Here is a 23,991-nt window from a genome sequence, read left to right as displayed (position 1 = left end):
ACCATAAAACTTAACAATAAAAGATAAAGATGTAACATACATCAAAGCTGAGCTTTCCAAGGTGAGTCACATTTCATTTTTATGTAAAAACTTCTGCATAGTGATGCAAAACTACAGCAATTTAAAGGTTTAAACTATAGCAAGATTGCAAAATTGCTTGGCTATACCCTGAATTTAGGAGCAGTTTTGTTCCCTAATATTCTCTATCTTTCTGAGACCTGAAAAGAAGAAATCATCCTAATGTTCTACCTAAGCTTGTTAAAGTTTGGATAAATTACAGAGCACAAAGTGATAATTTTTCCCCAAATGAATAGTTTATTTGCTATGTTTATACCTTAATAATAGCTAATTTTAAAAATATCCTCCAAACCCTAAGAGCATTAAACTCCAAATTTGGCAGGACTGGAACTGACATTGTATTTCTACAGCACACTATACTAGATACTAGGATACCAGAAAATAAAGGTAGTCCTCATTTAGTGACCACAATTGGGACTGGCAACTTGGTTGTTAAGTGAAGCTGTCACTAAGGGAAACCGTGATTGTTCTTATGATCTTTCCTTCGCTTTACAGACCTGTGAAGGCTGTAAATGCAAGGACTGGTTGTAAAGTTACTTTTTCATCATCGCTGTAACTGCAAAGTCACTAAACGAGGCAGTTGTTAAATGAGGACTACCTGTATCCTCCAAGCCTTAACAATAATAAACTGCAGTTTAACAAGATAGGGCTGGAATGGACATTATACTCCTATAGCACACTGTACTTAGAAACTCTTAACACAATTTTTTTTTTTCTCAAGTGCTGTAAAATGACTGAAAAATAACTTGACACTGTGATCATATATATACCCATAGGGGTTCAAATGCTTAGATAGTTGTGATGAAGTTATACTTTCACAAGGTCAAAACATATTGGATTATGCTGAACTATGGTGCTGTGCTGTGAAACTGTCCTCAGAAACGAAAAGAAAAATTCAGATCAAAATAATCCAGTTTTTATGGCCTGTAACAGGGATTTTATCCCAAGCTACATTAAATGCAAGCATTGTGCCTGGAAGAGCTTCTTTTGTTTCTTGCAAGACTTTTCTAAATTTATTAGCCAATGACAGACACATGTATTGCTGAAACTCCAGTACTAAGCCCTTCTCTTGCACACTGATATCTATCACGAAGGAAAGTCAGGTGGATCAAATAGCCTCCCTCCACCCCCACAATCAAATCATCCCAAGAGAAGAGGGGCGTATCAAGAAAATCCCTAGCTTGTGTTTATTGCCTTGTTACTTGTTTACAAGATAGGTGCAACATATGCACAAGAACGTTTGAAGCATGGGGCCGACATATTTCTGAGAACTCACGAGACGCAGAAGAGCGTGACAGGAGCCCTTCCCAAGAGGTGTTGTAAAAGAGAAAGAAAAAAATGCGCCCGTCGCCCGCATTCTCTATTTTTGCCTCTCTCTGCTTCTTTCCCGGTGCTCCCTCTTACTGTATTCATCGGGGTGGCTCTCTTTACGCCTCCTTTGCTCTCTGCTTACCTCTGAGTTGTGGCTTTTTGCTTCCTTCCTCTTGCTGCATTCCTCACTGGGGCTGTCAGCCCGCTGCCTCAAGTCAGAGCCTGGCCGGCTCCTCTCCCGCTTGCTGTGGCTCCTGCTTGCGTGCCGGTATCTTTCCAATTCTCTTCTCCCCTCTGAGTTTTCCTTCCTGCTTGCGGGCTTTCTTCTGCTCTCACAGGAGCCCCGTTTGCTGTTCTCCCAAGAACGATCTTCCTTCTCTCTAGGTTTGTCCTTGTTATCATGGCTGCTGGAGGGATCTTTATAAAGTTTTTTCTTCCCCTTCTCATCCAAATCACTGATGCCAGTCTCTGAAAACTCGGTTCTTCTTTTTTTCTGAGAATCCATTTTTCTGCAAGGGACTTTATCTTGGCTGCTGGTCTCACTATCACTGCTGCTTGCCAAAGATTCGCTGGAGGATGTGGAAGAGGATCTGCTCCTGTGTTTTCTGTGTTTACTTTTACTTTTTCGCTTCTGCTGCTTTTTCTTCTTTCTGTCTTTCCTCTTCTTCTTCTTCTTCTTCTCCAGGCGATCTAGCTTTCTTTGATTTTGAACACAGAAAAATTGAGCAATGAAACAGAGTGGTATAAGAGTGCAAGGTTTTTTTTAAAAGGTCAGTAATTAGACCTTACACAGTATTTTTTTATTATGATGAGCTTATTTTTTAAAAAAGAATCAATCATCAAACTTGCCTCTTGACCCTTTTTAAAGCCATCCTTTATACTGTATATCCTGATCTAATAAATGTGTTCATGGTTTAAAAAGAAAAAAAGGCTTTAGAGGCATTGCACTAAAAAGTTCAGATACCAACAATTATGGCTCCACTCCACAGAATTCAGAGGAAACTAGGCACTGATTGCTATAAAAGCAGGATACTGTTATCTCAGTTTAAGTAGGCAATGTGTGAACTGAAACAAGTTCATCAACATGGGATGCTGTTTGTGCCTGCAGAGTTCCCAGCCAGAACCAGCAGCTACTGCTGCACATGAAGGAAGCTCATGAGATAACAACCACTAATGCACTGGTGGAGGAAGCACTGCAGGATGGGTTTAGGGTGCCTCACTTCCCTCTCCCTAGCAAAGAAGACGGAGATAATCTAAGGCAGGGTTTCTCAACCTGGGCCACCTGAAGATGTGTGGACTTCAACTCCCAGAATTTCCCAGCCAGCATTGCGGTTGGGAGTTGCAGTCCACACAACTTAAAGTGGCCCAGGTTGAGAAACCCTGATCTAAGGGATGCATGCGTTCTGTCCTAGATGTCACACATGTACTGGAGTGCATATATTTATTTATCATTTAAATCGTTAATTTATCGGACTATCCACTAGGCACCAAGGTATCTAATCACAGCAATATACTATAAAATATAAAAGCAAGGAGAAAGCAATAAACAAATGGATCAATTACGTACAAGCGCTACTTTCCCAAGAGCCAATCCTATCAACTATTATAGAGTAAGAGTGGGTTAATGTTGGATCCAATAAGAACAAATGGCATATTTCCAAATGTTTTTTTTTAAATCCATTATCTTTCATCTGTAGAAGAGAATTACGCAAAATAATTTAAGTATTTTCTCATCATAACAAATTAGCATATAAAATAGTATTACAACGGAACAGTTGATGGATCACTGCAATCGTATTCTGCAGATGCTAAGTATATAAAGGCTCAAGAATGTGCTACTCACAGAGGAAAGCAAGAGAAAGGGGTTTCAGAAGCCTGATTTAATCCCTAGCTCTCAGCAAATCCCGCTCAAATAAACAGGGAATAATAATGGACTTAAAATCATGGGAAAAGATAAACCGTGATTAAATTTTCTACACAATTATTCTAGAATAACAGAATTGCAACTTTAACTCTGAAGTAACTCTTGTTAGTGGCCTCTACGTCCTCATGATATGGTTACCTCAAAAGTTTTTGTTTTTGCTTAGTTGTCAAGGATTTCAGAAATTCTACTTCTGGGTCATCTTCTCCCTCGCTTGCAACGTATTCCTAAAAAAAGAGATTGGAAGACATAGCTACAGAACATGGATGGAAGAGACGGCATTTACATTACAGAATATAAATAATGTACTTTTAAAGAGAGTTGAATAAGTACTGTTTTGAGATGCAGAAAAGGTAATGCTGCAACAAAGAAAAGGGCACCAAGGTAAAGCACAGGAATAGGGTCAACTGGCTGGCTTAGCTAAGGACCGGGGGGGGGGGCAGTTAGTTCCCTTCAGCCACATCTCCCTCTTTTTTTAACCCCTTTGCCTTCTACCCAATTGGAGCAGTTCAAGCTTAAGTGCATTAATCTGCAACCATCCTAACATTACCTTGTCCCCATATTAAGTGCATTTTGAAGGAGACCTGGGACCCACCAGATGCGTTTTTTCCCAGGACCTTCAGCCTGGATAGCCAATCTGGAGGACATGAGGTTAGAAAAAAACACGTTCAAGCAGTATTGCTCAACCGTCCCATTTACAAGGACCTTGCGCTTTGGAGCTTATGTGAGACTCCACAAGAACAAATGAACCTGGAGGACACTTAAGGACCTAGAAACTCATATCTTGCTGTTATGATACTCCTTCTGATGAAGGAGAGGCCCAAAAGGTCTCCCACCATGGTCTTGCGTAAACGCAACACCAGTTGCTCTATTCGGTGTCTGAAGGTGGTTGTAACTATGCTGTAATGACATGGAACCCAAGAAACAAGAGAGGGGCAAAAGAAATAGCAGCACATCTCTACCTCTGGTGACACATTCCCGTCCCTGGTAAGCAGGGCTCTATCCTACATTTGTCAAGTTTCACTTCTGATAACGATGCAGAGAGAAATGTTACAATCTCCAGCAACACGCAGGGCAGCATTCATAATTGCACCTCCCAAATATGGCATCCCCTGAGTAGCACTGTCATTATTTTTCACCCAGGGATAGGGTTAGATAAAGCAGCTGCTATCATAAGTAAGCAAAGAGAAGTCAAAACCATTTCCGCTAGTAGATAGTAAATCTCTACTAGCCCGCAGGAGGCTTTTCATTTATTAAACTACGGATTGGACAAATTCTAGACTATCATTCCAGCTAACACAAAAAGTGGAAAAACAGACTATATTTTAGGAGACACAGAGCTTTTTCTATCTATCTGGCATTCCTATGGTTATGCATATTATAAAAACATTAAGCAACAATTCACAAGCAATCACATTTAGATTTACACACATTTTCAGCTTACCGATAAAAAGATCATTACCTGGGATGGATCATCTGCGGTCAAGTTTCTCCCCAGTACATTTTGTTTCAGTGCAAACCCACTGTTTCTCATCTCCGCTATTAGCTCTGAGGGGTGCATTGATGGCCCTGTTCACCAAAATCACAGTTTGAATGTATCATTTATATCTCTCTACCTTTTTTGGACTACACAGTGGGAATTCAGTGGAAGCTTTGTTAAGTAAAATCATAGCTAAATCAACTCAATAATCTTCTGCTGAGCAAATAATCAGATATGATTTTCTAAAACAGCAGTCTGGAGATTCAGAATAGAAAATAATTGCATTTTTCTTTAAGTGCAAGGGGATTCTCTTCTTATGTAACTTTGTCAGATTGAAAACAATACATTTTAGGCAACATCTAGCTGTAAGCTTTTGATAAAAGTACATAAATCGAAGTACAACAAGCCAGCTTCCAAACTTAAACATTTTCTGGCACCAAAAGTATGCATTAGAGCAGGGATTCACACGCTGTGCATGTATATGGTTCTGAGTAACCCAAAAGAGAGTCACAATTAAAAAAAAAAACCTGATCAGGCTGATGCAGGCACAATGGGAGCTCTATTACAATTCACTCTGCGCTCTGGTGTTCCATTCCTGTTCAAGCAGGAACCAATGTGCACAGGGTTTCTACAGCGGGCAGCTATAGGACTGTGAAGTCTGAGCACTCTTGGTGATATATAAATTATTCACAGTAAGCAGCCTGTTTAATTCCTGCCCAAACCTAACCCCAATGAAATAATTAATTTTATTCATGGGGTGGGGTGTCACACAAGTTCATTTATCATGTTAGGCAATCATGACACCCCTAAAGAACACCTGCTTTAGAGGGACACTGAAACAATCTTGTAAAGCATAATTGTAGATTTGCAAAAATAATTAAAATTCGTTCCTATATAATACTAAAATAATCACCCTCTAGTTAATGTCTGTCTAGCAAATAAGAACTGGAATTTTAAAATACAGTTAAATAGGTCAAGGTTGGGCAGTAATATGAGGTGGTCTCCCTCCTTGCCACCCCCATGTAACTTTTTCTAACATAGGTAAAAAGGTAAAATCTCCCTGAAATTGAACTCAGCTTTTGGGGACTTCATGGACATCACCATGTAGGAGGGGTTTTTTTGGCAATCACAGGGTATGTTTTCTCAACTTTCCATTCTAATTTACAGCCCAGTGTTTCCTGATGGTGTTAATGCAGTCCAGCCTTGCTTAGTTTTTCCAAGATCATCGAAGGTGTTGTTTACAACATGATGTCTGAAAATCCAAATGGTTTTTCAGAACACCTTTCAAAACATAAACACCAGATACGCTGCTTAAATGTTAAAGATTTTTAAAAGCCTTAGAATAGCATAAATTCTTGATAAGAACAATTAAAACACATTTTGTGTATATATGATTCCAAACGTACAATAGCTTGTCAAAATGAGGAAAATAATCTTTTAGTACAGCTGGAAGTAGCAGTCTTTGGACACATACTGTATATGATTTTAAGAAATTATTTTAAGGATGCTAATTTCCAGACTTGCCTTTATATGTTCTGGCTAAGGGCACATGCATGTTCATCTAAAAGGAAATGTTACTATAGCCAATGGGATTACTTCTGAGTAAACATGCATTGGATTATCTTGTGAAACAGTGGTGCACAAGGAAAAAAAAATCAAGAGACTGCTATGGAAGTTCATGTATGAACAGTCATGTGTGTTATCCATCATTACTACTCTCCCTCTCTATTAAGGAGATGTAAAAGTGACCACATCAAAAACACCACACTCACAGTTAAAGATTACTGCTATTGGATACACCTGCTACATGCAAATCTTCCCCACCTACCAACCATTTTTCATCCTTGTACTTCATGACAGGACAAAGTGATGACAGGCTGATATAGTTTTGTCATTTAATCAGTCCCCTGTGTTCCCCCTGGATGAAAATCCACCCATTACAGGGGACAGTTCAGAGTATGTCATGAATGCCTCACGTTTCATTTCACCTTTTATCTCCTTCCCCTCAAAAAGCCCAAATATTTGATCCCACCCGCCTGAGGGTGTGTGTGAATCTGGTGGCCAAAAGTGAACGCTGGACAGCATCACCCTGATATGAAGCAATATTTATTGCTCAGTTACTGAGATTACTTTCCAAGGTCATACAGTGAGTATCTTATGATTGAGTACTTTTGCTTTTAAAGTTTAGCTGGTTCTTTTAAGTTTATTTAAAGTCCAATCTGTTGACACGTCTATGAAAGTATCTAGGATTCCTTTGTTTTGATCTTATTGCTGCCTCAGTTCCAAGACAGTATACATTTTTCTTTTCCTTTAGCTGAAGAGATTTCTACTGTACTGATTTTATCCTCCTACTGTGTAGTGAAATTTTATCTTAATGAGATTAACGTTTTTTTAAGTAACTTGTCTTTTTCATCCTATGATTAGCATCCCAGACTTGCTCAATCAAAAGTAGTACCATCGCTGGGCTTCTAGTGAGGACATGGTGGACTGAACAGCTGTGCCTGAGGGCTTAGTGGGCGGAACTGACAATGTAGCAACTTTTTTCAGCTCAGGCAGGTTTTCCTGAAGCCTAGGAGTGTTCTCCGGATAAAGGGAAACACCTGGAATCACCCCATCTGCCCTCCAGATGGCTGCTTGTAGCCAGAAGATTGCAAACAGCGTTTCGCATTCGACTGGTAAGAGCTAGCTGGCAAGCAGGAACATCACCATTTTCCAAGCCGCACGGTAGCCTTAAAGGGACACTAAGACCAGCCACCCCATTTCTAAATCACCAAATTTACAGTATATATATATTTTAAGTATGCGTACCCTAAGAGAGGCTTTCTACAGCGAGGAGAAGCTCACTTTCTTGGTGCTTATCGTTATTTTTGGGATTACTTTTTTTTAAAAAAAATTCTTTTTTAAGTTTTAGAATTCGTTTTCCTTCCAAATATAAAGTAGGATTTAGAGTAAACACTTGTCTTCCTGTTATTATTTTGGTATTAAATTTGAAGATATTAAGATTTTCCTACATGTTGAATCGGTTGATTTAAACCTTCAGCTTTCTCTTTCTACTTTCCCTTGGGAACTGTCTGCTTATCTCACTTTCACTTTGTGTAAACACACTCTGGAACTTTTCTGTATCTTCGACTTTCGCTGGTCAAGCTCCCGAGGGGAGCCATAATCTACTGTGTGAGACATGGAGGATTTTAAACAGATTTTTTCTGACTCCTGTCAAGCTTTTATACAAGACGTTCAGGACATCGTGGAGAATATGAGGTCTAAAATGTGTGATCTGGTTGGGGATGTACTGGATGAAATTGTGGAATTCAACAGTGATAGAAATGGTTCTTCTAAGAATGAGATCGGGATTTCTGTTGAGATGCTGGACGAAGATGGGAAGATGGGACTTGGAGAAATTCAACGGAGAGAGGGATCCGCAAGCCATAAGTGAAATTGGCTTTCTGGTGAAATGCCATGAAAAAGAAGGGGTCATTATGCATGGGAGGTTTTCTGAAGAGAGGTTGGAATCTTTGAGGGGGGCAGTTGGGCTCTTTGATTTTTTTCAAGAGAAAAGCTCTGTGCACATCGTGGGGATATGAAAATGCTCTGGTTTATTTTGAAGTGGGATAAGGGTTGAAGAATGTTTACATGGATTGCTTTTAGCATTTGGCTGATGTTATTTGTTTTTAAGGATTTGGATTAAGATTATTAGGGTTTTAAAAAAATGTTTATTTGGATGGTTTTCAGAATTTGATTGAAGGTTACGGTTTCAAATTGTTTTTCTTTTTTGGGTTTATTAATATTAAGTTTACTAAAACTGTTGTATTATTAAGTATAATGGCAGACAATTTATGTGCGTTTTAGTTTGATTTTTATTATAGTAGACAGAAATGTGCAGAGAAGTAGTAGGAAGGGAATAATTAAATAAGTGTTATCTTGGGGGAGGAGTTGTTTAGGAGGTTTATATGATTTTTTTTCTTTATTTTAATATAAGGGGAGTGTCCTGTTCAGACTATGCAACCAAGCAAGTTCTTAAAACACACTTTAGTAAGTAACTATTTACAGCAATTAAGTCTCTTGTGTACAAAGACTCAAATCAAAAGCCCAACTGGGCACAACAGGCAGCGAAACAGGACTCTCTCACGGGACAGGAAGGTTGGATACGACTGGAACGCAGTACTCTGGAAACAAGAGATCTCGAACTGGAACGGAGTGCTGGAGCTATTCTGGCGCTGAATCACTGGCAATCTGGGACTGGACTGGAACTAGACACAACAACTGGAGCTTGGAGCAGGACTCGAACTCGGAACAAGGCTAAGCTCGGCTAAAAGACTTGGACTAGGCGAATTTCTCAGGACTGGAATCTTGGAGCAGGACTTGGTACTTGAAGCAAGGCTGGGAACTGGACACAAGGCTGGACTCGGCTGGAAGCCCCAGACTAGGCTGAATTCTCTGGAGTCTTGGAGCAAGGCTTGGAACCCAGAGCAAGGCTGGACTTGGCTGGAACCCCTGAAGTGACCAGGGACCCAGATCCTGAAAAAGATAGTTGTGGAAGTCCAAAACACGGTTGAGTCTGCGAAGTGCGGTTGCGCAGCACTGCGGACGAACGGCGGTGCGGGAACCTCTCGGCTTGATTATGCTGCTGAGGAGATCATGGAGTTTCAAGGCTGGATACAAGGTGAAGGCTGCTATGCTTGGCCGACGCTGGTTCCTTGGTTGCAGCAGATGCAAGATTCAATTCTTCTTCGGAGTGGAGCTCAACCACTGATTCCTCTTCAGCCACAGACGCTGCCTCCGATGCCGGTAAGGACTCTTCTTCTGAAGCTGCAGGCTGAGAGGATCGGTTGTCTCCAGCAGCCCACTCTCTGCACAGCTGCCTTTTATTCTGTTCTTTGGCGCGCTTGGAGTCTCCTGTAGCCAATCGGGCTGCTTTCTCCTTCACGCGCTTTTCAGCTTGTTGTTGGCAAGCGCTGATTGGCGTATTGAAATCCTCCTCCGAATCTTGGCCAATCACCGCCGTGGATTCTTCCCGTGCTGCTGGCTCAGCCTGGAGTTTCGTTTTCCCAATTTCGGGCTGATAAGTTTCCAATTCCTCCTCTAACTCTGAAGATGTTTCATTTTCCAAGCCAGAGGCAGGCTTGGTTCTGACAGGGAGGGAGTAACTGTACTTAGTGATGTTTATAATGTGCTGAAGTGGAATGATTTATAGAAATAATGTGGTTTTGGTTTAATATAGAGTAAGAGATTGATTATGGAAAATTTTTGTATACCCTTGCTGTTAAAAGTCGGAAGTCACACCTTTCTGTAAAGATGAAAAAAAAAATTCTCTTGTGTTTTCACATCTTTTCAGTTCTTTTTTTTGTAGTTTGTTTTTTGTAGGTTTTATCTTTGTCTTGAAACTTAATAAAATTCTTTAAAAAATAAAATAAAATAGTGCCATTGCTGTTCACAAGTCGAAAAGCAATTCCGACATAAGAATTCTGAATTTAATTTTTGTTTTAATACAGAAAATATTAAATGTGTTACATTAATACTATGGCCTGAAAGTTTGCTGAGAGTTAAACATCTGTTTATGGGCTGGTATTTCACAGCAAGTCCCTGACTGATCCTGCTTTCTGGCTGTGAGGTTCTTAATTCACTGCACTGTCACTGTACACAACTATAGGCTACAAAAAAGCTGACTGGGTTATAGTTGATCACCAGCTGAATCAACAGTGTGATGCACCTCAAAAAAGACTAATAAAATTTTAGCCTGCATTAGCAGAATCATATTTTTCAAGCTATAAGAAGTAATTCCAGTTTTTTCTTCTTATTTGTTACATTTTTGTGGAGTCCTTGGTGCTCTCTGAGCTTGGTGGTTTTCTTGCAGATGTTTCATTGCCTACTAGGCAACATCTAGTTGGGTAATGAAACGTCTGCAAGAAAACCACCAAGCTCAGAGAGCCCCAAGGACTCCACTGCTCAACCCTGGGTTACAGATATTCTCTTCGTTATGTTTTCAATATACCTTTCCTCCAGAAGATGACAAGCAAACTACTTTCCTAATTTTAACCCCCAAATAAAGGACATTCCAAGAAGAACATGACTGGCCCAAGTTTTGACAGATTATGGACTTGAATCAGGATCTTTCCATCCTAGCACTATCCTCTGACTCCACATTGGTCCTGTCAAGACCTCAAGCAGAGAAACCGCACTGAGAAGGTGCTCCAACTCTAGTGCTTTATGGCTCCTATCCCACAGACAGAATCTTGCCAGACTGAGGCTACGGCACTAAGCTAAAGGAAACAACCCAAAAGGGCTCTAGGGAGGGGCTGCCTTGAACTTCTTAACCTTCCCAGCCACCGGGTCTGGGCTGTGAAGTCTTTTATCAGTCTGCAATGCCCTCGCCCCCTGGGAACCAGCAGTCTCGCTGGAATCCACCACAGGTCCTTACCTAGACTTCTGTGTAGAGTCTTAAATGCCACCTCAAGAAAATGATAGACAAACTGAAACAGGTTTAGAGGACAGCAATACGGATGATCAAAGATATGGAAAACAAGTTCTTGGGGAAAAAAGGAAAAACGAAGGAGGTATATTTGTGTGGAGGAAAACACAGACAACACTGGCAAAAGTATGCAGGAACTGTTCATAGACAGTAAATTAGGTTTCAAGCCTGGCAAAGGAGGGAGTGTGAGAAAGAGACTCAAAATAACTCCACCTTGATTCTGTATAGAATAAAAGGAGGCAGAGGAAACTCTGACAGGCTTTCAAGTTTCTGTTATTATACCTCACAGCAAGAAACTAGGGTTCCACCAGTCCTCGTGGTGACCTCCCGTAAGGGCTGACCTCAGTCTTGAGAGCCTCATTACTCTCTAATCAGAGAGCCATCGAGCCTTGCCCTTGGTTATAGAGATGGCATCAGATCCTCAGGACACTCCACTGTCCACAGCACAACTTGCTGAAGTGCTGTTACAATAAACTGTGTGGATATACACATGACAATCCTGCACGGTGCCATGATATAACCAACATGGCAACTGAGACAAGGTTCAGCAACCAACAGCCCAAGCAGTACTTTTTGCTCCCATGGACATTTGCCAGAAAAGTTAGGAAGTTCAGGATCAATTTCTTTCTGACTTTCACAGCTCAGTGTGAATTGTTTTTGGTGGGTCAGCCAGCAGAATTTCCTACAGGTCACTCCAGGGTGGGGAACTTTTGTTCTGCACCTGCTGAAGGAAGGGACAGCCTAATGGGCTGAGCTTCTCAATGAGAGCAATGATCCCCTGCTGGATAATTATCAGAACTTCATGCAAAGATTCAGAGCTGCATTTGATGGGCTGATAATTTGGTTAGAGAAGAGAAGATGGGGTGATGGAGGACATTGTAAGACTTATCAAACGAAGAAGAGTTGTTTGGCCAGGAGTAGACTTATTGGACATAACGTATAGGAAAGAAAATTTCAGTAGAACTTTAGGAGAAAATTCTTAGTTATATGAGCAGTTTGACAAGATAGACAATGAGCTTTCCCTTCTGGAGGTCAGCAATGGACAGTCATTTATTGGGGATACTATAATTCTGAATATCTGCAGAAATTATGTTCTAAGGTCTCCTTCAAACCTACATTTCTAAGGAATAATGGTGAATATTCCATTTAATACACTGATGGATTAGGATCTGGTTGGCTGAAGCCTTGAAAGAAGTGGTCATCATCATGGCCTTCTGAAGGAAGACCATTCACAAATATTTTTTACCACGTTAAAGATGAAAAATTCTTCATCCAGACAATTCAAAATATATGTGAAAAGGGAAATGTTTTGACTTGCTGTAGAACAACTTTGCCCAATTTCTCTTGTGTTGTATCATTTATTCTGGTTTTGCTAACAAAAATTCAGAACCCTACTTTGACAAAAGGAGAAGGGGACGGCAGAGGATGAGATGGTTAGACAGCATCACTGATGCAATGAACATGAATCTGAGTAAACTCTGGGAGACAGCGGAGGATAGGAAGGCCTGGTGTGCTACGGTCCATGGGGTCACAAAGAGTCAGACGCGACTTAATGACTGAACAACAACTACTACTTCGCTAGACACTCGTATACTTTCCAGCAATATTTCACAGCCTTAAATGCTATATAATAACCTTTCTAGGGTCACAGAGTCAGACAATAGAAAGAATAGGCAGCAGAGGGGAAAAAAGAGTCTGCTATCATATATGAAGGTAAAGAAAAGGTGACCCAAAGCACACATCTCCGAAACATTCTATGGTGAGAAAGCACCCTTTTGAAGATGAGGTCCTTAAAGTGACTGTTATCACTGTTTCCCATTCTAGTTCTCCAATAATTATGGTTGCTCTAGTCTTTGCATAATCGTCAATGTGACCTTCCAAATGTTGAACTCCAACTCCCAGCAAGATGAAAAATATTACAATCCAATAATATCTACTTTCTCACTTTAGTTGTTCCTACTATTAAACACATTATACAAGAAGGTCTGGAATAAAAACGTCACTGGGGATAAATGTGTATAGCCGGTAAAAAACCTGCTAGAAATAGTAATTTCTAGTTCATTATGCTCATGTAAAACTAAGGCCAACCTAACTCTTACAGCAAATTTTAAGACAGCCACAAAACTAATGGCCCCCACAAAGTGAAAAACAATGGGGCATCACTTTATAATAACCTGAGGCAAGTTCTACTATTTTCAGATGGAGGAAGAGATGACAGGCAGCTGCTTGGATGACCAGCACACTTGCAGTGTCAGCTTAGTTTCTGAAAGAATCAGAACCACGTCTTCCAAGTACTCCTGTCACGGTTTGACAACAGTATAAATAACTAGCAGACACCAATAGCTCATTAGAAAGCAAATGGTTGCTTTAAATCAGGGAACTCTTACCTAATTGTCACACATCATGCCAATGCCATCCAACTTACTGTACGTAGAAAAGTAAAGCAGAAAGTTTTACCTTCTTTATTGTGAATGGTAAAAGTTAATATCAGTATTTTTTTTAAAAAAACAGCTTAGCCTAAAGTAGCATTTTGATTGCCTAATTTAACTTTATAAAGGATGTAGTAAATCTTATAGTGGGTCTCGGTAAACCTCACAGCTGGAATACTTTCTCACTGCCATGTAGCTTCCAATGATCAGAGTAAGTTACTTTATATGTCAGACTAAGATTTCATAATGGAAATAAATGCAACATCAGGGGGAGTTCAGTTGTCATGAAATAATTACAGTCCTGGGAGATTACAGACAAGGCTGTACCCCAGGGATGTGATTATCCCATGATAACCACATCCAGTGAAATTACCTTATTGCAAAAATAATCTCCATTCACTAGCAAGATATATTATTCAATAGGAGACTTTTGAAAGTGGAAAGATTATATTTTTAAAAGTCTGAATCAAAAAATGGATTAGCACTACAGCCAAGGAAATAGGGAAAAAAATCTATCCCAATAGAGTATTTATTTCTTTTGTTTACTTGGTATGGAGCTGTTTTGCTTTTAAAGACTACTTTTAAAAAGTTCTCATTAGCTCCTTACAGACATTTTTCAATGGTTTGGGTGCAATCACCCTGAAACCACTCTATGTGAAATATTACCATGAGATCTGTAACATGTTGGTAGGTGGGATACAAACATGAAACACCGCCTGGTGGTTCTAATATTCATACAGAACTCCATGCAAAGACTGAGCAGTGGAATATTCACTGAAACACAGTGGCTGGAAAACTCATTAGCACACAGAAAGACTTTCTCTTCATTTAAGATACTTGAAAGCATTTACAGGAGACATTTGGTTGGAATCCTGCGAAGTTAAGCACATAATCTTTGCTGGAGTCAATGAAACTAGATAAATCTAACTGGACATGATTTGACAAACTGCCTAAAACACATTTTAAACACCTACCTGAGCCATCGCTGGAAACTGAGCTTGCATTAATTCCAGAAAGACCAAATAAAGGACATTCTCGGTCTGTGTTTACGTGGCCCCACTTGTGACATTTAATGCATCTCACATTCCTCACCTGAAAATGATTCACATTGACTTAATTTCACATTTCAATATGTTTTATCCCATATATCCAATGTAAAGATTTCACAATACAAGCCCAGTGTAATATTTTGTACACTGCTAAACACACAAAAGTCATCTAAAATAGAAGGCAATGCATAAAACTTGCCTGGATGCCAAATGGCTGGTCTCTAATGTTCATGTCATCCTTAGCATATCTATTAAATACAAAAAGATGCATACATACATTATTTCTGCACTAAAAAGCATTATAATTACTAGCTACTGGGGATTCAAGCAAGATAAAACATAAGGCTTCAGCTGTTAAAGTTTCAGAAATCACAATATCAGAATGATTCTGAATTCTAATTTATTCACATTTATCTAAAACGCATGTAGACACAGGTATGGCTCTTCTTGACATCAAGAAAAGCTAAATAAAATGGGAAATCTCAATGTATGGTTCGTTTAACGTACTTTCCAAATAAGATCCCCAGATTGCTGCTCCCTGAGGAAGCCTTATTCAGAGGGCGAGAACAAACTGTGACCCACCTTTTGCTAGTATAGGAGGATACATTCTCACCCTTTTTATTCAGATGGTCACATTCCCCACATCAAGGCTATGGTGCTCATGGATTTTTTGTGATCTAAAATAGTGCTGTTCTCACTGTTTCTATCTGCTTTCCTGCTCTAATTATTCTTGCTGTTCTAGTAGAACACCATCGCTGCTTAGTTTTTATTGTTCTATTTTATGTGCTTCTTGCCTCTGCTCCTTGTGGTTAAAGTGTTTCAGTTTTATGTTGTATATGATTAGAATACTGTTCAGTTTTGGGTGCTGCACTCTTTATCTTTTAAATAGAAAAATAGTAGGCTGACATTCTGAATAAATACTGTATGTACACAAGAAAGGCATTAGCAAGAGGGCTTCCTTGGATTTCACTGATCTCTCCATTCTGGGCTGTCAGAAGAGGGAAAATTTCATAAATATGGAACTTTATTCATGCTTTTTGAATCTATTTATTATGGGTCTGCTGGTGGAATGAACCACTGGCAAATAGTTCTGGCCCTCTCTTGCTACGCTTCATCTCTACATCCACTGAATTTGCTTCAGAAGGTTGATATTTCTTCTGGGGCAGATTTGGGAACTCCAGACTGAGAGCAGGGAGCAAGAGAAATTCTCACCATGTAAGATGAAGTCCTTGAGTAAAATGCTAGACATTATGTGAAACTAGTATCTAAACACAGAGTGTGTACTTTACAGAGTTTGGTCAATAATATTCCTTGCTCATTTGCCTTCCCTCCATTTATCAATGTTTATCAACATTTATCAACTCATGTATTCAGCTGATCTACAGTTGTAATTGAAATTATTCAACCCCCATTGCAAATCAGGTTGATTGTCAAAATGTACAGACTTTCAGCTGTTCGCGATGAACAAAAGCAATTGAAATTGCTCAACACAACAAATGCTTCAAGTGGTGTTCCCAAAGTCAACTGAAAATGCAACTTATAATGACTTTTCCAGTCTTATTCAACCCCTTCATGGCAAGCATCTTCAGTACTTGGTAGAGCACCCTTTTGCTGTTATGACCTGCTGCAAATGAGATGCATAGCCAGACACCAGCTTCAGGCAGCATTCCTGAGGAATCTTAGCCCATTCCTCAACTGCCTCCAGTTCAGTAATATTTTTGGGTTTGCGTGCTGCAATTGCCTTCTTCAAATCCCACCAGAAATTTTCTATGGGGTTCAAGTCAGGTGACTGTGATGGCCACCATAGAATCTTCCAGGACTTCTGCATCCAGGCCTTAGTGGAATTTGAGGTATGCTTGGGATCATTGTCCTGTTGGAAGATCCAATGACACCCAAGCTTCAGCTTCCTTACAGACAGCATGATGTTTTCTCCTAGGATTTCCTGATACTTCAGTGAATCCATCTTGCCGTCCACACGCTGCAGGTTTCCAGTGCCGGAGGATGCAAAGCAGCCCCAAAGCATCACCGAGCCACCACCATGCTTAACTGTAGGCAGAGTGTTCTTTTCAGTGTATGCTTCATTCTTCTTCCTCCAGACATACTGCTGATCCATCGGGCCAAAGAGTTCCAATTTTGTTTCATCGCTCCACAGAACAGAATCCCAAAACTTCTGTGGCTTATTTATATGATTTTGAGCATACCGGAGCCGACTTTTCTTGTGCTTTTGGGTCAGTAGTGGTGTATGTCCTGGAGTTCTGGCATGGAAGCCTTCTGTGTTTAGTATGCGCCTGTGCTCGCTGAAACTGCAGTGCCTGTTGTCACCAAGTCTTGCTGCAGGTCTTTTGCAGTCACTTGAGGGTTTCTCTCAACTTGCCTTCTCAGAAATCTGGTTGCAGCCATTGACAGCTTCCTTTTTCTGCCCCGTCCAGGTAGTGTAACCACTGTTAACTTTGAACTTGTGAACTATGCTTCCAACGGTGTCTCTAGGAACATTCAGTGCCTTTGCTATCTTTTTGTATCCTGTTCCTTGTTTGTGAAAGGCGATGATCTCTTCTCTTACCTTTTTGGACCATTCTTTTGACTTAGCTGTACTGTATTGCTAACATGCAGTCAAACATGACACTCAGCAAACCCCTAGCCACTTCAGGTATTCCATGTGTTCCAGCTCAAGCACACCTGGTGCAACTAATGAAGCCCTTGATAAGTTGCATCAGGTATGCTTGAGACAACACCTGTTTTGCATACTGTATGTGTACTGTTGTGACGGATTCTCTTCAGACAGCTGAATAATTTTGAGACTGGAGAAGTCATTATAAGGTGCATTTGACTTCAGTTGACTTTCGGGACACCACCCGAAGCATTCGTTGTGTTGAGTTATTTCAATTGCTTTTGTTTGATTTGTTCATTGCAAACAGCTGAAAGTCTGTACATTTTGACAATCAACCTGATTTGCAATGGGGATTGAATAATTTCAGTTACAACTGTACTTCTGTAGAAAAAAATATAGAAGATATGTATTGAAAAGGTAGTTCCTCTGTTGATTTTTTAAAAAATATACAGTTTGAGATAACAATCTTCTTGCTTAAGGAACACATACATGAAGACAAACTCTCAAAATACATTAGTCAAATTATAAATGAATAATTCTTACTTTTCACGCGGAGCTACCTTCTGCCATTCAAATTTGTATTCGGTTTCTCCCTCCTGCTAAATAACAACAAAGACTCAAGCTGTAATAAATACATACATACATAAACATTTCGATTGAGAATTTGAAATGTGAGAAAAGATAAGAAATTAAACATCAAAATTACCTCTTTGGTTTCTTGTTTGATGATCATGATAGAACGGCAGGGAATAGGATAGACAGACCATTAGATGAGACATACTGTAGGCAACTGGGATATCAACCACATTCAGATCATGCAAAATACAGACCTCTGAAAAAAATCTTATTTCATAAAGTTCATCTACTAAATCTTAGTATTTTCTTTTTAATTATGCAAAACTGAAGGTATGATATCTAAATTCATAATGAGGACTGCAATTCTATATAGCCTTACTCAGGAATCTCACCATACGTAGACTTACTCTTCAGTAATTTGATACGTATTTCAGGATTTTTTAATGAACCAAAAATATAAGAACAAGAATCTGCTATTACATGGCCAATCTGGAAGGGCTCAAGCTTGAACCAGAAGAAGTATTTCATCTCTTTGCCTAAAATGACTCAAAGACTGGTATCTTCTAGCATATTTGACAAGAACACAGCATCATCTCCAACTTCCTATACAGCATCTACAGATATATTTTTTTTGCCATAAGGGAGATTTAACACTTCCCATCTCAATGTAAGGAGTCTTTCTTAGAGGCTCATACTCTGATTGGAGTCTTTGACTGCATCTGCATGTCATGCTTAACAATAAGATGGATAGTATGTTCTATTTGGGTCCCATGTATGCCCACCATCTCTTTCCCAGCAGCATTTGTCAGTGGGCTGTTAACCATTCCTAGCAAATGAATGCCTCATTTGAATACAAGATGTATGCCACTTCCAACCATGACAAATTGCAGAGTGTACTAGCTCTGTATTTTGTGGCAGACTGTTCCTAATTTTTTTTAAAAAGGCCAGTAATAGTGTCATCCTGTGGCCAGAAGTCACTCTACTGTGGCTGCTTGTGGGAGGACATAGTTACACATGGGGCATTAGGAGGGGTGTAAAAGTGAATACAAGCTGCACAGTTGATAGAAGAGCAACTGCCAGTTTGTAAATTTGCTTTCAATTCCAGGAGTGATAAGATGCCCTGCAGATCACAGTATTTTGGTTCAGTTTAAAAGAAATAAACAAAAGAGGGTGTGAAATCATGTCCACTACAACACAGGATCCTACTTCTGGAATCAGCAATTTTGTGGGCATCACTGAAAACTTTTCCTTTTACCAATACTGTATGCGGGAGTTTGTAATGCTCACCCTTAAATGCTGTGATGTCACCTATTATAAAGAAGCTGTATTGTACCAACTCAAACCACTGTTGTACTTAGTTGAATACTGCTATCCCAGAATCTTCAAACTGGTATCACCCTGATGTGTTAGATTTCAACTCCCATAAGCCCTAGCCAGAATGGAAGTTGAAGCCCAGTGTATCTGGATTATATCAGATGGTGTCAGCCCTTTACAGGTGAAGGACATTTGGTCTTACCTAAACTACAACAGCTCTCCTGTGTTTCAGAGAGTGGCCTTTCTGACCCTAAACTGGATACACCCAGAAGTGAAATTTTCTGCAAGGAAAGCATTTATTCCTCCAAGTGCTACCTATAACTCTCTAGCACTTTTCAGTTACAATTAAAAAAAGAAAAAAAACTAACGATGAGCACAGGTGTGAAAGGAATCTGTGGGGAAAGTTTGTCGCAATTAAAGCAAAATGATCAAACACACCTTGATAAGTGTTATAGTCACCATACAATTGTTGGTAAATATTGTGTTAGTTACTAAACAACTAAAATTACCTTTCTTTGCTCCAGGTGGCGCCTCATACATAAAATTTAGACCATTCTTGACACGTTCATCTCCCATAAGCAATCTTTATAAACATAAATCAAATGATGATATATCACAAGAAATATACAGTGTATTGATTCAAAAGGTATTTTACAATAAGGGTAGCATATAATAATTCCACAATAAGATACAGCTCAATTTTTTTTCTAGTAGAAGCTTTAAATACCTGTGGTACATTATAATAATTCTGGATTAAGCAACAGTTCCTTTTTAAACACTGGAAGCTCAGCCTCAGATGGGCTCCTAGGCTTTTCTTACATTCCAAATATGTTAGCTTATCATGCACATTTCTAATGCACCAATGGGGTTGAGAACCTGTTTCAAACAATCTTCACATTCTGAATGAAACTCCTAAAATACTGATATTCTCTGATCTTTGAAAGTCTGAGCAGAACTGGTGATCTGAAACTAAATCTATGGGAAGTGAGGCAATGAAAGATTCGCAGACTGTATAAAGTAGGGGTTGCTTCATAGCACTGCTTCATAGACCCGGGAGACATACTTTCTCTGCTGCAGTACCAACCCTATGGAACAGCATCCTCCGTGAGATCCGGACAGCCCTCACCCTGCTGGCCTTCCATAAAGCTTTAAAGACTTGGCTCTTGTTGTATATGTGTAGCCTGAGCAGACCCCTTAGCATATTTTGATTTAATATTGTTTTTTAGCCAAAATTATGTTCTTTTTCTAATTATCCTGATATTGTCAATTTAGTTTTGGATATTTGAATACCAATTTCCTTGTGTTGGTTAATGACCGCAATAAAGTTATTTATTTATTATAAAGACCTGGCTTTTCCCTCAAGCCCTGGGGTTGGGGTGTCAGATGAGTCCAGCTGGTTTGTCAGCCTGCTGTTGATCTGCAAGATGGAATGGATTTTTTGGACATTGGGTACATTATATCTGATTGTCGTAATTCTTTTTAATTCTTTTAGTTGTTATTTTTGGGTTTTAATTTATTGTTAAGTCACTCAGGGTCCCATTTTTGGGATGAATGGCCATATAAATTGGTTAAATAACCAACACCTCTCTCAGAGATGTTTACCGCAAATAAAGTATTTCAATCATGTAATAAAATGATATAAAACAAACATGTATAATAAAGGCAACAACTAATGGAGCCACAAATTTAGGGGGTTATACTTTAATTATAGATTTTTATCACCAAGTGTAAAATAAAGAGCCACATCTCACCTGTTATCATAAGATTCTTGTTCTTTAAGATATTGCTGCATTAATTCTTCTTGTTTCTTTTTGTCATAAGATATTTTCTGTTCTGCCATCCATACCTAGTTGGAACAAATGTGGTTTAAATACCATTCTTGCATAAATTCTTCATTTTCTGGAATTCCATATTGGATGCACACTGCTCTGAAATTCTGTAACTTTAATTATTACTAAAACAAAAATCATACAGGTATTCTCGAAAGACTCCAGTAAGACGTTATGGAGCTTTTAACAGAAATATTTAATATGGAAGTTAGCCTTCTTAGTAGAAACTGAAGATCAAGTCAAGCTCACATCCCCACTAGGCTCGATGGGACCTTCCATAATTGTTTGGCTCTTATGGATGCTGAGACTTCTGTAAAGACCAAGAGACAATTTGGCAGAAGCAGCAAAACATGTGCTCAGTGGTAACCTATGCAGATGAGTCTTTATGGCACTCCTTTGCTTGGGGGTAGGTAAGAAAACACTCCAAAAGGTAGCTGAACCAACCTGATTTAGTCATCAACCTCCTGGAAGGAGAAGACACTTGAACTGAACTGAACTAGTAACTGATTAAATAAGCAATGTAACATGCTCAAAAAATCAGGAAGATAGGATTCTGCAGTTTCTGCTAAGAAATCAGTAGAAAGAAGAGCCAGATTAAAATAAACACTGTAGAAGCAGCCTTGATATTAGCATTGTCTCTATAAAATGGTATTTTATATTATCAATAATCAAATTAACAATGTAAATAATTATGAACATTCTGAGATTTTCAAAAAATCTTTTCACAGGTTCTTCACCATAAACTCATAAAGTCATGAGACAGGAGGTGACATTTCTTTGAGGTTAGATGTGAAGTACTGTTTTCACAACACAAGTTAATCAAGATGAGAAACCTCTGTGATCAGAAAGATCACTAGGAGTGGTCCAACACATTTTGCTGTTTTGGATGATAGGAAAGATCCCTCTCCTTTCTCCACTGGGAATTTTGACTTTGGAAGTTCCATGTTATATCAAAATCTGCTGGTTGCTTATTTAAAGAAAAGAAAAACACAACTCCATTGATTTCAGTGAGACTTATTTCCAGATTAAGGATTGTTGCCTAAAAAGCTGCATTTACACAACACACTGAATGATAAACCTGGCTAATATACTTAGTTTATGGTTTAGTATGTTACCTTGCAAGGTTTTCAGAAGTGGTTTACCACTGCCTGCTTCCAAGGGGTGAGAGAGTGACTGGCCCAGCTGACTTTGTGCCTAAGGCAGGACTAGAACTCACTGTCTCCCAGCTTGTAGCCTGATGCCTTAACCTGGCTTTTCTCAACTTTTTGACCCTGGAAGAACCCTTGAAATATTTTTCACGCCTCGGGGAACCCCTGCACATTCAGGCTTAAATATAGGCCAGAAAGTACATAATTATTATTTTCATTCATGGGTAGGCCTGTATATATGCCTTAACAGTGTTCTTAAATTAAAAATAAAGAATGAAGCTTACCTCTTTAATGTGAAGTTGCCTGAATTTGAAATATTTTTTAAATAAATTGTGATCTCCCAGGGAACCCCTAGTGACCTCTCATGGAACCCGCAGGCTCCATGGAACCCTGGTTAAGAAACCCTGCTTTAACCACTACACCAAACTGGCTCTACACTACACACAAACTGTCATCTACACCCAGAAAACTGGATTGAGTAAACCATATGTAGTGAGAAGACAGCCTAACCATCAGTCCAAATTATATTTTGCAGTTATCCTTGTGGACAGCACACCTATACTTTCAACCCTTGTCAACCCAGTTTGGAAGATCTCAGGACAGTTATTCACAATCTTTAAATACCCATGCAAATGTGTATTCTCCACATTTTATGCCAGAGATAGACAACCTGGTATACTCCAGGTGATTTTGACTTCAGTTCTCCTCAGTCCTTGCCAGCGTGGCCAACGGCAAGGACCTGAAGGAGTGGTACTTCAAAGTATCTGGAAGAGACAAGGGTTCTGGTCCTGCTTTAACAGATACCGGATGTTTCGGGATCCATTTAATCGTTTCTCCTCCTCAATCCTTCTGTTGCTAACTTCTCCATCCCACTTTATTTCTGCCCCATCTTTGTTCTTAAGCGTATAAAACAACACTCAGCCCAGTTATGGCTCTAAATCTAGAGCCTAGGCAAAGGCACCTGCCTTAAATTCAGTAGAACTCATAGTGGAAAAGAAGTTAAGTTTGAGCTGCACCGCAATACATTACAGTACAAAAGGGGCACCCTATCCCACTCTTTGTTAAGATGAGTAAACTTATGAGAAAAGGGGGGGGCTCATTTTGATAAAGGAAACAGCGGGTATCCCCCTACCCAGGGCAATTTTCCCCAACTGAGGGAGGCAGAGGCAGGAGAAGAGAGGGGGTAAATTGGCCTTGTGCTGGATATATTTACTATGGAAGACAGGAAGGATTTTTTTGCGCCCACGGTGCATATTCGGATGAGGGCCTTTCTTCCGGGATGCATATTCAGAAGAGGGGCCTCTCTTTTTTTTCGGGGAGGAAAGAGGACCAGACAGAGAGAACTTCTTAATAGCTCCTTTAAACTGACTAATTAATACATGAACATCTCCGATTCAGGCCTCCGCGTCGACGGGTGGCGTGAGGGGAGAGACGCTTCTCTCCGTCTCTCCTCCGGGAAATGGCCCCGACCGTCGGCCGCTCACCTTTTTAATATTGGACTTGGAGGCAGGGTGAAAGTCCTTCTTGCACATGAAGTTAGCGAACGACTTCCCCATAATGGCGAGGCGGCGGCCGCCAGCCGCGAGGCGGGAGAAAGAGAAAGCGCAGCTGCGGCCCTTCTTACGCTGCGGCGCGGGAGGCAAACGGCGCCTGCTTGCTTTCCTGAGCGCCGCTTCTGTTTACTTCGCCCGAGCCACCTCCGGCTTTGACCCGGGGCTTCCGGGGCAAGCAGCGGCGTTTCCTGGAGCTGGAGAAGGACGGGGAGCTGCCCTGACGCTGGCT

The 23,991-nt window shown here is 39.9% G+C and overlaps 1 protein-coding gene across 2 annotated transcripts; it reads right to left on the bottom strand.

Annotated features, from left to right (window-relative positions):
• Positions 1–292: 292 nt before the first annotated feature.
• Positions 293–23,925, bottom strand: CIR1 (corepressor interacting with RBPJ, CIR1). 2 transcript variants are annotated; one of them, XM_063318173.1, is made up of 10 exons: positions 23,694–23,925; positions 20,984–21,078; positions 19,742–19,815; positions 18,049–18,059; positions 17,886–17,941; positions 14,934–14,982; positions 14,660–14,777; positions 4,773–4,879; positions 3,452–3,537; positions 293–2,087 (listed from the first exon to the last, which is right to left on the bottom strand). In XM_063318173.1, the coding sequence occupies exons 1-10, from the start codon at positions 23,763–23,765 to the stop codon at positions 1,439–1,441; spliced, it is 1,317 nt and encodes a 438-aa protein (XP_063174243.1). In that variant the 5' UTR covers positions 23,766–23,925; the 3' UTR covers positions 293–1,438. The 2 variants fall into 2 exon arrangements, with proteins under 2 accessions (XP_063174243.1, XP_063174244.1); XM_063318174.1 differs by having other exon boundaries at positions 17,886–17,938.
• Positions 23,926–23,991: the final 66 nt, after the last annotated feature.

The sequence above is a fragment of the Candoia aspera genome, chromosome 1, assembly GCF_035149785.1.
Source record: "Candoia aspera isolate rCanAsp1 chromosome 1, rCanAsp1.hap2, whole genome shotgun sequence".
Taxonomy (NCBI): domain Eukaryota; kingdom Metazoa; phylum Chordata; class Lepidosauria; order Squamata; family Boidae; genus Candoia; species Candoia aspera.
The sequence above is the reverse complement of the archived record's forward strand: the minus strand, read 5'-3'. Positions and strand labels throughout refer to the sequence as shown.